General features: G+C 40.1%; 1 protein-coding gene across 5 annotated transcripts in view; it reads right to left on the bottom strand.

Moving 5' to 3' along the window:
• Window positions 1-13,203, bottom strand: part of ZMYND11 (zinc finger MYND-type containing 11) — a 106,183-nt gene that overhangs the window by 19,631 nt on the left and 73,349 nt on the right. For 3 of the 5 annotated variants that reach the window (XM_058019151.1, XM_058019159.1, XM_058019167.1), the window contains exons 4-6: window positions 11,913-11,957; window positions 9,052-9,213; window positions 148-225 (exon numbers count right to left, since the gene is read on the bottom strand). In XM_058019151.1, the coding sequence (XP_057875134.1) occupies window positions 148-225; window positions 9,052-9,213; window positions 11,913-11,957 (285 nt within the window). The remainder of the gene's footprint in view (window positions 1-147; window positions 226-9,051; window positions 9,214-11,912; window positions 11,958-13,203) is intronic. The other 2 variants (XM_058019175.1, XM_058019185.1) reach the window with 2 other exon arrangements.

Below are 13,203 nucleotides of genomic sequence, written 5' to 3'. Positions count from 1 at the left end.
CTGATCCAAACCTCAGGGCCTGGGAAGTGTGTGTGAAAACACACACAGTGCTTGTGACAGGAGAAATAAAAACCACCCTCTGGCAGCCCCCACAATGATCCTGGGCAGTGCAGCAGGGACTGAGCAAAGCCCCCAGCCCAGACTCACCCGCTCCTTCATCCGGGACACGATGAACCGCAGGTATGTGCTCATCTCTTGCTTACTCGTGTTTTTCTTCTTGATACTCTGCCAAAGAAAAACAGCAGCATATCAGTGTTTTAAACTTCACTTCAAAATCCAGCCAATAAACATTTCCTCTGCATTAACACTTGATTTGAAAAGGTAACTTTTGAATCACATAAAACACTATTTCTTAGGGAAAATCTTTTCTGAGAAATTAGTAACACTAACACGCCACTACCACCATATCTGTTACTTTGAATTATGTCTGGGCTGAGAACTTCAGCTACAGAAAAATGGCAAGTTTTATTTCCACTTGTATCCATAATAGTTTGTCAAAACCTCTCATAAAAAAGTGTCTAATTAGAATAAAGCAACGAAGAAAGTAATTTTAGGGAGCAGCTGAAAATTTATTTAATGGTCTTTTTATTAGCAAGGCATTAATAATTTTAGTAAAATAAGAAATAATTTAAAAAATAATATCCTGTACCATCTACAAATTATGTGCTGACTAAGCAAAATGACACCATCTGGGAGGAAGACAAATTGGCTCTAGCCAGTAGAAACTCAGAGCACTTTTTACTGCTCAAGAAACAGCAGTCTGGGAGTTTTGTGGTTCTTCCTTAACAAAAATTAATCCAGATTCCGGAACACAGATCACTACTTTTTAGCAGTTCAGGGTCCAGAGTTTTCCCTTCTCATTTTAGATTATTATAGAGACTTACCCCACCCTTCAAAGTATAACCAGGCTAGTGGGAATCCTCCATACCAAAAATGTGCTGCTAGAGAGAAGGTGTCTCTGCAAATGCCTAAAGTGCTCTTAGAAAGCAGCCTTTCCAATCCCTGTGCACAGCTCTGCAGAGCTACAGCAGCTGCCTGCAAAGTGCTACCTCCTCCCTGCTTTTACCTCCAGTAGCTCTCCCAGACAAAAGCAGAGTGAAACAACAGCCTGGATTCCAGGTCTGTTATCCTGAAGTGCTTCTAACTGCTCACATCTCCTGCAAGGCATTGACTCCTCCTCACACCTTGTGCGCTGACTGCCAGGCTGAGCTCTCCCCTTCTCATGCCTCGCTTCTCCACTTGTGTGCAAACTGTGGGGACCAAACTGGCTCAGTTACACCTGCGTCCTCAAAATCTGATGGTCTTTAGCAAGATCCACATAATTGTGCAGATGAAAAAAATGAATCCATGTTCTAATATGTAAATAAAGGAAGCTTAAAAATTATCTGTCACTAGAAGTGTGCTATTTTTCATTGAATTACTTCTAATGACTCTGGACATAGGGCTCACAGACATTGAGTACAGAGCACCTGCTTTTACAAATTTACTTGGCAAGAATAAAATTACACATTAGCACAAAAAAAGCTGATAGGATTTGATTGTGTCTCCCCTTTTTATATTCTTCCTGCAAGACACTGAGGACACTGAAAACCACAGGCTGTTCCCCTGTGCTACAGCAAACTTGTAACCTATACATCTCAGGATTGTACTTACTACCTTTCTTGAAACAAAACTGTGCACAGCACTACCTGCAAAGCTGCTCATTTGATTGCTTAACAGCAATTAGAATCATTACAAACTGTGCTGAAATGCCAGCTCAGTCACCAACCTACTCAGACCCTGCATGGTGCATAACAACACTACAGCTTCCTCCTGACTGGGAAAACCTCTCTTGTGGGAAGGGCCAGCCCCAGATATTTCTAAACCTACAGTGCCTTTAAGCATTGTTTTCATAATATTAATGGTGCCTGGCCTTCCTTCCAAACTGTGGACTGACAGAGAATTTATCCTGCACGATATGTCTGAATCACATTCTGTATATTCATGTTTCACTCTGACTACCAGGAGAAACGTGCATTCTGCTGGAATTCAAATCACCTACTCAGTTTCTCATAAACCAACATTGCCACTGCAAATGAAAACCCAAATGTGCATTAAATTATCTGCATTATGAAACACTGCTGTCATTTTGTCATTTCAGGCACTGGAGTGCTGTGTGCTTGCTAATGACACAGCATTTTAAAAGACTGAAACTTATAGGAAGACAATAAAACTCACATGCACTGACTAGTCCTACACCTCTTTTTCTGACATGGCTCTGGAATTTATCATCCTTTGAAAGTATTTCAGAATTCATGTGAACCATTTTTCATGCCTTGCTGGGCAAGACAGTTTGAAAGAGACTGTTGAGATGGATGGTTTACAGTCTTATCCTTGAGATCATAAGAAAAGATAGATAGCTGGCTTTGTATGCTTATTAATGTCAGCAATTAATATCATCTTAAGCACCAATGAAAATGATATCATTTATTTGCCAATTCTGGCAAACTTTTAATTTTTCCACTTTTCCTTCAATTCCTTACACTGATTTATTTTAAGAAAAACTTGATCTCCATGTTCCTCTACTAAATTTTGAAAGGTAATAAATTTAGGGAATTGGAGCCTATGAGCCAGCAAAATGTCTTTTTATGGCAAGGTTGCTCACCCTTTGTAGAAAGCCAGTTACATTTCAAGCACTTCATTCACTTTTCAACAATAATTAGCCATTTAGGAGGTAGCATTCACACATTCTTTGGAAGTTATAATGGAAAATGTGTAAGTTTTTAATAAAAAAAACCCTCCTTTGTATTTTGAAGACTTGTAGAATTCTCAGAGTCGTCAACCTAGAGCCACTTAAAGCAGGAAAATAGATAATACTAGATGGGGACTATGATTTGTATAAAATCTATTTATATTGCTGACACAAGATAATATACCCTCTTTCAGGTCCCCTTTGTAGGCAGAGTGATTTGGAAGCAAATATAAATGAAAATTAGGTCTTCTAATTTCCTACTTTCAGGAAACAAAAACAATGATAGTGGCAAGATCCACTTTCTTTTCCCTGTCAGATCTACTAAAACACTCTACTGGAAACCTTGTTCAAGTTCAAGTTTGTTTCAAGGAGCCTGCTGAGATTCAATCCAGCCCCCAAAATGTCAGGATCCTTATACTTTTACAAGACCTATTTGTGGGATAAATTGTCTTAATATGGGACTGTACCAGGTTTGGCTGGGATGAGATTGTTTTCATAGCAGCAGGTATGGTGCTGTGGTTTAGATTTGTGACCAAAACAGCGTTGGTAACACATAGATGTTGCAGCTCCTGCTGAGCACAGGGTAAAGGCCCTGGCAGTTTCTCACTCTGCCCCACAGTGAACAGACTGGGGAGTGCCCAAGAGGGTGGGAGAAGACCCAACAGAGCAGATGAGCTGCACTAACCAAAGAGTATTCCATGCTATGTAACCTCATGCTCAGCCATAGAAAGGAAGAGGAGGGAGCCTAGGGGGAATTTAGCCATCTTTAACTCAGGAACTGTCTGGGCATTGATCTGTCCATGAGGGTGGGGAGTGACTGCCTGGCACCACCTTTGTTTTGTGTTCTTTCTCACCTGGGAGTTGAGGGGACGTGGGAGTGCAGCCCTGTGGTGCCTGGCTGCCTGCTGGGGTTCACCTGCAGCATGGACAACTCCTCAGGCACACCCTGCCTTAGAGAGAGCTGCAAACCTGCTCTGAATCAAGGGAAACTAAAAGACTTGGTCAGGCCTGTGTGTTTAGACAGGGTATGAAGGAGTGAAGTAATAACCTTCCCAATAGCAATCCTCATGTAGAAGATTAATGAGATTTGGTAGGTGAAAGGCCAAGCCTGCAGCCTAACTCTCTTCTTGTGGGTGCAGGAAATACCTCCTATGAGCCTTATTCTCTGCAGCACATCTGTTTCTTAGAAGCTGGAACCTCAAGGTTACATTGCTCTTTATATTCAATATTCCAGATTAATTATACTGCCTAGCTGTTCAAGAGGGTAGCAATATATTGTTACTGTGCAGGTGTGACTTATTTAGCAATTCTGACATGCTCAGAGTGCTGGGCTTCACTGCAAGGCTTTTCAAACCACACGAGGCTGGAGAAGCCAGGGGCACTTCCCAGAAACACTCCATCCTGCAGCAGCACCAGGCATGATGGAAGTGACAAACCTCTGCACTCTGAGTTAGCTCTCTGCTCCCAGGGTGGCAGTGGCCACTGTGCTGCAGTTGCTGCAATCTTTCATTTGAAGAGAAAAAAAAATAGGAAAACTCTAAGAAATGCAAGGTGTCAGTGCCAGCATTCTGCCTAGCTATTGGCATTTAAATTACATTTGCACTGTTTAAAGAGGTTTCCATTTCCCTGTAATCTCCCATTAATGAATATTTTTCCCTTCCTCTCTCACCTGTCCTGTGTATACACACATCAAAGAGCTGCATTTCAGTTCAGTGATGGATTATGTGAAGGCTGCTCAATGACAGATATATGTTTCTGAGGCATCAGTTCCATTTTCAGAAGCAATTCAGGTTTCCAGGGGTCTATTTGCAGAGGGGAACTATGAGCATGAGTCTAACATACACTCACCACTGCTCTTCAGAAACTTCTGGCTTTACACACTGGCCCTTGGACTTTTTTAGGGTTTAAATTGCCAGAGGAATTTGGTGCTACATATGGAAAGATTTACTGCTCTGCTGCCCTCTCAAACTTTCAACCCTCAGGTCCTCAGGTTTCCTGTACCATTAAGAAAGGTATGCAGGCACATGGAATGGGTCTCAGAGCAACCAATGCACTGTGTGCCCTAAGCATCACACAGAAAAGCTTCTGCAGGAGCAAAAGATGCCCTGAGATTTGCCTCTTTCATGATCAGATGCAGTAAAATTAGACTTTTTAAAGCATCAGGGGCTTTTGGAAATGTTACAGCTGAATCCACAAATTGATTTCTACATGTATGGTGCATTAAGCAACTTCTGAATATCAAGCATCATATGAATTAAATATGCTTTTATCTGCACAAAGAAGGTGGCAGGAGGCTCTAAGTGGGGCTTGCCCAGTTTTCTCACAGCTGTGAACAAATTCCTTTATCCTTTATTCAGCATGTGCTATGCAGTGCCCAGTTCTGTCAGCTCCCTGATTGACTCCAGGGTGCATGGCAGGGACTGGTGAGGACCAACACCTCACAGGTGTGGGCTCTGTGCTGCTAAAACTGGTCTTTTGCCCACCAATCCATGATTATTATTTGTGTGACCACACCAAATACTGTTTCAGGAATATGTTTCCCCATCCAGGTCTCAAACTCCTACCATAACACTATGAAGTAAACCTATAAAAATTCTTTCCTCCATTCTTGCATCTGACATTGACCACCTGGACTGACAGCTGGTACCTAAACCCCACTGATCTAAGCACTTGAAAAACTTCACTTAAGTAACCTCCATCTTCCTGTGCTTCTAACTTTCCACTGCTTGTCATTCTCACTTGTCAAGTTTTGTCTGAAGTTGATTGTGAACTGCATAATGGTTTATTCTTATGTACCCTAGGAAATGCTCAGTACAGTACCAGCACCTCAGAGAAAGCCTATCTATAGAATACTTCCCAGAACAGTGTTTAATATATTAATATAGATTTATTTATTTATTTACATAGATTTTTTTCTATTTTATATAGATTACTTTGGTCTCCTATGTATAAACCCCAGGAATATTGGAGCACCCACTATAATAGGTAAATTGGCTCTAAGTCCTTGCAAAGAACATAGATAGAAGACCAATCTATCATCAGATGATTATAAAAAAATTTAGTAGTCAAGTGAAGCCACATGACTAATTCTTTCCTTCTGTTTCATGAATCAAAATTATTTCTCTGTGACAAATGATATATCAAAATGCTTAATTTTGCCTTCTTATTTATTTTTTTTAAATTTGGATTTTTAGACAAGAAAAAATAATAGTCAGTTAAACCAACATGATCAAAATTCTCTTATTCATAATTTTGTATATATCTATTCCCCCTCCAAAAAATTAGTATTTTTGCAGTACTTTTTGTAGTCTTTAGGTACTAAATTACCAGCTGAAGAAAATTAATTCCCTTGTTTTTTATGACTGAAGAAAAGCAATAAATGTACAAGTTTCCTATATCATTGAGAGACAGAGGTGACTAACCCTGTCTGGAATGGACTATTCCAGTAGTGAAAAATGTAATCTCTAAGCTCATTCTATATTAAGTTTTTCTCTTGTGACTTGTCTACCAGGAATTTTGCTGATAATGCCAATTTATTTCACTTAAGACAATGATTAGTCAACAGTCAGGGAAAAATTTCAATCACTGCAATGTGGTTTGAATTGAACTTTGTGTGACTTTTGACTCCTGCTGAGAGTTATATAGGTTACAAAAATACTCAGAGTGGTACCATCAATTTAAAAAAAGAAATAAATGAGGAACTGAACATTGTTGTTTATGGATGCAATGGAGAAAAACCATGCAAACTGAGTTCAGAACAAGGTTTGAAAGGGATTGTTATAAATGATATGGGAAGAAAATATTTTTTTTAAGTTATGAACAAATCTTTAGCAATGGCCTTTATAAAATATTTCTGAGTAGCCAAGTGTGCAAGATAAAAACTGCACTGGCTGATCAAACTAATACAACCAGCAATTGTGAAAGGAAAAATCCAAAGTCTTGCTGACCTTGGCAGCATTACAGAAGCAATCTTTACATAAGAATGAAATGTTCTCAGATTATTTCTCCCAACATATTAGGTTTTAAACATACTTTTACTTCACCTTTGTAAAGAGCTTTGGAATCTCCAAGTGAGAAGTGCCATGTCCAGTTATAGAATTAAATATGAAAATATATGTATCTCTTTGTCCCAGCTATCACTTTTCTTTAAGATACTTATTTACTGCTGATAACACAGTGCCCTTATGCAAGATGGTTAAACTCTGTTATGCCCTCTGGACATCAGCCAGGGCTCCCTCCACATTATTAGTTTTTTGAATATAGGCCACTTTCTTGCTTTTAAAATGAAATTAGAGCAGTCATTTCCTAGGAGGGTGGGGAGAAAGTAGCAGAATGCTGAAGGATGACTTCTGACACAAGGATGCTGCCTCCCACACTTACAGGGACTGTGCCAGCCTCCTTGGTCCAGGTTTGCAGAGTTAGGGCTTGAAGCTCTTTGAATTAATGACAAAGAAAAATAAGAGCTGCTGGCACAGAGGGAGAAAGGATGCCATGGCATTCACAGTGGTAATATCCACAAAAATAGGTTGATCATCACCTGAGGCACTAAGCAAGCCAAAGGCCTCTGGGGCAGAAAGCATTTAAGAGTCCCCAAAACCTCTCCTTAATATTTGGATAACAAAAAAGGAACCAATATGCAGAAAGATAGGCAGAAAGCACATGGCTCAAGTTTCACAGGATTTTCTTTTTAAGGTAAACATTTATTTAATATCATTTCCATAAAGGACTTCAAGGCTTCATGGTGAAAGTCAAACTGTTCTCAAAGCTGATGTATCAGAGCATATTTCCAGCAATGATTCAGCATTTCCATTCTGAGGACATGGTACAAGATAAATGATATGAAACCACCTCATACACAAGGTGGCATAAGCCATCCACAGTCTCTACCTTCACCAGGCATCATCTAAAATTCCTGGCAAACTGCAGTAAAGACTGGATGCAGTTTACCTAATTTTAACTATTTATAGGAATAATCAATACTTCTAATAAGATCCAACAATTATTAAAGAGATTTATTTAAAAATCTGAAAGTAAATAATCTATATATGGTCATAAGTTTTGTTTTTAACAGAGGGAATATTGAGTAGCTAAATTAAATGCTAGCAATTCAGTTTGGAGAGATACAGTAAATGTGTTTATTCTAAACAGTTTTTTCCCTGCCACTACTTCCTTTTCATTACTTTCAGCTTCCTTGAGGTAGCCCTGATTTTCTTACTATTTCCCTGAGAGCTCCCTGAGAGCAACCTGCTCTCCTGAGAGCAATCTGAGGCAACAAGAACAGGTTTTGTGTAACTCACTCTAAGGTAACAGCATTCAAAAAGTGCTGTTTTGAAACAAAACACTCCATGTGTTTTCAACAACTGCTTCCCCATCCCACAAAGTGCCTGAAACCTTACATTCCATGCAGCACAGATCACCCTAAGGTCACTCTGCTGCTCCACAGCTAATCCAAGCTTTTAGCAAAGGAAGTGCCTCTCTCTCCAGCAATCCCAGGCAGAGTGGAAGTGACAGTTTTATGCCTTTCTGTAGCAACAATTTTATCTGAAACATTCATGTGCATTATTCCTTCCACAGGAAGGGAGCCTAGCTCTCTAGGAAGCCTAGTGAAGAGCTCCATTTGGGGAGGTGACACAGAGATGACAACAGCAACAGGTATCATCCTGACCAGAATGTTTCATCTTCTAATGACACGCACACAACATATCTGACCATTCTTGGAAAGTATATAAAAAATGCTTTTTGCTGTCTCACTGCCATACTCATAAGAATAGCATTTTTAAAGAAAAAACAACATAGATATGGATGCCCTGAGTGAAATTCAGATTGCCCTTTTTGCACCAATAGAATCCCCGTCAGTAAATGAAAAGCAGGATTTAACTCCATGTTTTTGATTCTAACCGCATCAGTAACATGACCGTGGCTTTGTAACACGAAATACCATTCCAATAAAATATTAAGAATGCAAGTCATCAAAATACAAAAATGATTCATTAAAACAACATTAAGTAAAAACAGTAGCATCTTATACAGCAATGTTGTAGGTTCCCACACTTTGTTGAAGGTTCCCACACTTTACTGCACTCAGGTGCACACTCTGGCACAGGGTACTGTGCAAGTAAAACTTGCTGGAGTCTTCAAAAATGGCCATCTGCTACATGCACCACATTTTGGTACCTCTGTACAGATGCTCTAGGTATGTACCATCATTTCAACATTCAGTTCTTTACCCAATAACCTGGCCAGACCATCTGGACACCTTCATCAATCTATTAATGAATATCAATCCTCTAATCAGCACATGAAATCTCATAGGTACTCACCCTGCAAACTGGGCACTGCCAGTGACTACTGCTGTCTCTAAGCCTGAACTCATCAGACAAACACTTGGAATGATACACACGAAAACACAGGTCACATATCAACACCTCTCCAGGCAAATGGCATTCAAAACAATACCAGTCATGATTTTCTGTTTCCCAGTCCTACAAAAAATACAAAATATTTTGGTATGACATTCTGTCAAAATCTGCAGGAACTAAGAACAAAATTGATATGTCTTGAAATCCAGCAGCAATTAGACATAATAAACATTTTTAAGAAGTGTATAATGTTTAAAAAACAGGGGAAAACCTATGTGCTTTAAGATCTTCATCAATTTAATACACACTAACTCCAATAGAATATGAATGCCAAGTTTTAATTTTTGCAATTGTCTGATTAGTTACAATTTCAAATATGAGCTCTGTCCACAATGAAAAGTGGGTTTGTTTTCTACCTTTGTGTAAAACATTTGTTGACCTCTCTGTATTAGATTGCAAACAAAAGTTTGTGCACCTCAACAGACCATACCTATTTTCTTGGACTATTTCCCTCAGTTTAATTGTTACATTATATTTTCAACTGTAATTTTCTGAAGGGTAGTCCCTTCCAGTCTTTACTCTCTTAAAACTGACAACTTTTCAGCATCAAAGTGTTGAGTTACAAGAAATAAATGAAATCATGAACCAATTACTGCAAGAAATGTTTCTGCTAAGCAATCCCAATGCAATTCAAAACATATAAAATGTTTCACTTGCCCTGCTCAATAGCACTGGGCTCATTCCTGACATGTTCTGCAGTAGACAAAGGATATGGTTCTGCTGATGCACAGGTGTCTTTAATATACTCTTCCTTGAAAATTCACCCCCAACGGCCAAATTCTGACCTTTGAAACATGTGCACAAGCTTTGCTGAAATAAATGAGAGCAGCATGCATATAATTTGGAGGCAGAATTTTGCTCTAGGAATCTGTAGTTCTAAAACCAAGCAGAATTGCCAGTGGCCACTGTTAAATGTGTATGTTTGTTATCTGAAATGCCACAGTTTTCTCTACACTTAGAAGACAAAATAGCTGTCATATCTCAGATAAAACTCCCAATGCCTTTTCATGTCAAATGTCACTTTTCAATGGGTTCAGATCTCTGAAAAAAACTACTCCTATTCTTCAATACATTATCTTGATAAAAATCTGATCAAGCCATTTTTAATGTCATGTTGTAAAGGTGGAGTTAGCAATTCCCACTGACTGCCAGAGCTGGCATTTGCCTGATTTTCATTATGCTGTGCCTGGGCAGTGCAGTCCGTGTCTGCAAGGTCTCCTCCAGTGTGAGAAGGGCCACGCTCTGGTGGCGCTTCCAGTCCCTTGTGCTGGGCACAGAACTCTCTGACCAGAGCCCCCAGGAACACAAGAGATTTGGGACAGCCCCAACCCAGACTGCCTGCACTAAACTCGATGTGCCATGAATGCTGGATTGCAGGGCTAGCAAGTTTAGAGGGGGAAAAACCACCCTATGAAATCTTAACCAGTGATTCTTTGAACTCAGAACTTTACTCTCCTTTGTTGTGCAGATTAACAGTGTAACTTGACCTTTTGTCCTTTCTCCTCATTTAATTTTATTTGCAAATTCTGTATATCTCAAAATGGCATAACACTACCAAATTTGGCTAAAAGAACACATTCTTGTTTCACCAAATCTTTCCCCTCCCAAAATCCGTGGCTGTGTACTTTGGGAGCCCTTTCTTTAGGATATTTTGTAAACAACTAAAGATACTGCATTATTGGTGTACTTGATTTGCCTGTAGACTGAGAGAAATCAGGATAAAGTAGTGTTTTGTACTTCATTTATATTAACTGTATGTAGAAAAAGAAAAAAATCAGGTGACAGTAAAGGGCCAATTAAGCAAGAAAAATAACCAGTTTTGGTTGAATGCATATTTAGATAAAAATTAAACTGAGAAGACCCCAAGAGGTCCTGCAGTTTCACCACAGAATCAAGATTCCAGGATTCTTAATTTTTGTTTGTGTTAGTTACGTATTCGTATCTCCCAGATATTCCATTGTTAAGAAATATGCTGGCAAAGAGATGTGGAATTTCATAAACATACGGAAATATATTTGCTGGCAAGAAAAACCATCCACTCCAGCCAGAAACCATGACGTTAAATAAAACAGCAGAAGAGGCTTCCTTCAGTATTCACACTGTGAATACATTATTTCTAAATACAAGGATTTTCACAGAAAAAAAAGTTTTAGTTTAATGCAGTATATTTAGTGCATAAGTATACATAAAACATTAATTTGTGCAATATATTTGAAAAGCTAGTTAAAAAAAGATTTTAAAAGGTACATAACCCTTGTGGACAACTGCCCTATTGACTTCAATAGCGAGGTCAGAGGCAATAGTTTTCCTCCAACAGCAATGAAATGTTGGTTATTGCACCTCTCGGTTTACCTAAGTGTGAGCGGGAGGGGAACGCGCTCCCAGCACTTTCTCTATGTGTTTACTCATTTATTTTCATGCAGGAAATGGGATTATTTTAGCCGTGCCAGCTCCGGCTGCTCGGGGTCGGGCAGGCCGGGCCGCCGGGGCAGCCGCGGGCTGCAGTTCCCGCTGGCACCGCCAGGTGGCGCCGGGCGCTCCCGCGAGCGGCGGCCCCAGCAAGGGCGGCCGCGGTGACAGCGGCGACATCCGAGCGGCGCCCGAGCCCGCCCGACACGCGGGGCGCGCACCCTGCTCGGGACCGGGAGTGACATGGATGATGGTGGTGGCTAAGAGAGCAAACTAAGCTAGCCTAATGGAAGACAGAAACGTAATAGAAAATATGACAGAATTCAAAACCACATAGTGCAAAAATTGTTCACCTTGTTTTTTGCTGCTGTCTGGGAAAAAGGCTGCATACCGTAGGCCTTTCAAAATAAAAACAAAACAAACTTTGTATCTATACTGTAAGCCATCTGGTTATCAGGATATACACAAGGCTAGAAAGAATTCATGCACAGTGACCAGGAAATCAATCTGTTAGTTCTAACTTCTGGTTGCATACATTTCCTCCTGCATTCCTGGAATGCTACCTGACACTTTCACCACATTTTATTTCTTTAAAATATCCCACGTACTTATATGATTAAAAGAACCCAACACCCATCATTCTTATCCATATACACACCCACCACCAGGCCAATTTAAAAATCATCAAGAATATTAATGATTGTTAATTAATGCACCCTCTTTGATACATAAACCTTCTCTGGGCATCTAAAAAAAGATCCTTCTAACATAATTTACTGCATAGGGAACTGCCCCACCAAAAGCAAAGCAACACCTTTGCGGCACATTATCGAAGGTTAGGCTATCACTTCATCAATAAAACTCACAGTCCTTGTTTGTGTATAAAAGGTGAGACATTTTCCCAGGGCCATGCAGGCTGAGGAAGGCTCTCCTCCACAGGGACTGAGTTTCCTGGCGCAGGGAGGGAAGGGCTCCGGGGTCACTGTGCTGCAGACAAAGGGAATCCTCTGCCCAAGTTCAGCCCGGCCCCGACAGGGAGCGGATTTGGCAGCAAAGCTGCGGAATCAGATCCAACAGAGACCTTCCCCCTGGGTCCTGCCCAGCTGCCCGCTGCATTCATGGATCTATGCATCAGCAGGACAGCAAATGGGTTTGGGGGACTGTGTGCAATAGCCAGAGCTGTGCTCTGTTAGGCAGAGCAGGATCTTGCAATCATATGGGTCACACGTGGTCACTTGTTCTTTATATTCAAATCTGTCAAACATTATATCATAAAGGTCACTTTGCACTGACATAAATAGCTGAGGTTCACTCGGCAACGTGAGTGAAGCACTGCAACAATTTCAAAAATACATCTTATGACCGGCACGTAAGCTTACTTTTCTTTGTCATTTGTCTTAAGTAGGCTGTCTTAAAGCAAATACATACATTTATTCTGGAAGTACAGAAAAATAGCATGGGATAGAAAATGTCAGGCTATCCAGAGCATTTGACAATTTAAATACAGATAAACCCAACAGAAAGGAATGAATCATCATGTCGTAGCCTTTACTGTAAAATAAAATACAAAGTTGTTGTCAAGGAAAGAATAATTTTAGTGCACAAAGAAAATGTCCATTATAATGCAAATGTACATGGAAAAGA

Source organism: Melospiza georgiana, chromosome 1, assembly GCF_028018845.1.
Source record: "Melospiza georgiana isolate bMelGeo1 chromosome 1, bMelGeo1.pri, whole genome shotgun sequence".
Taxonomy (NCBI): domain Eukaryota; kingdom Metazoa; phylum Chordata; class Aves; order Passeriformes; family Passerellidae; genus Melospiza; species Melospiza georgiana.
Note: the sequence above shows the minus strand (reverse complement) of the source record. Positions and strands in the feature narration are given on the sequence as shown.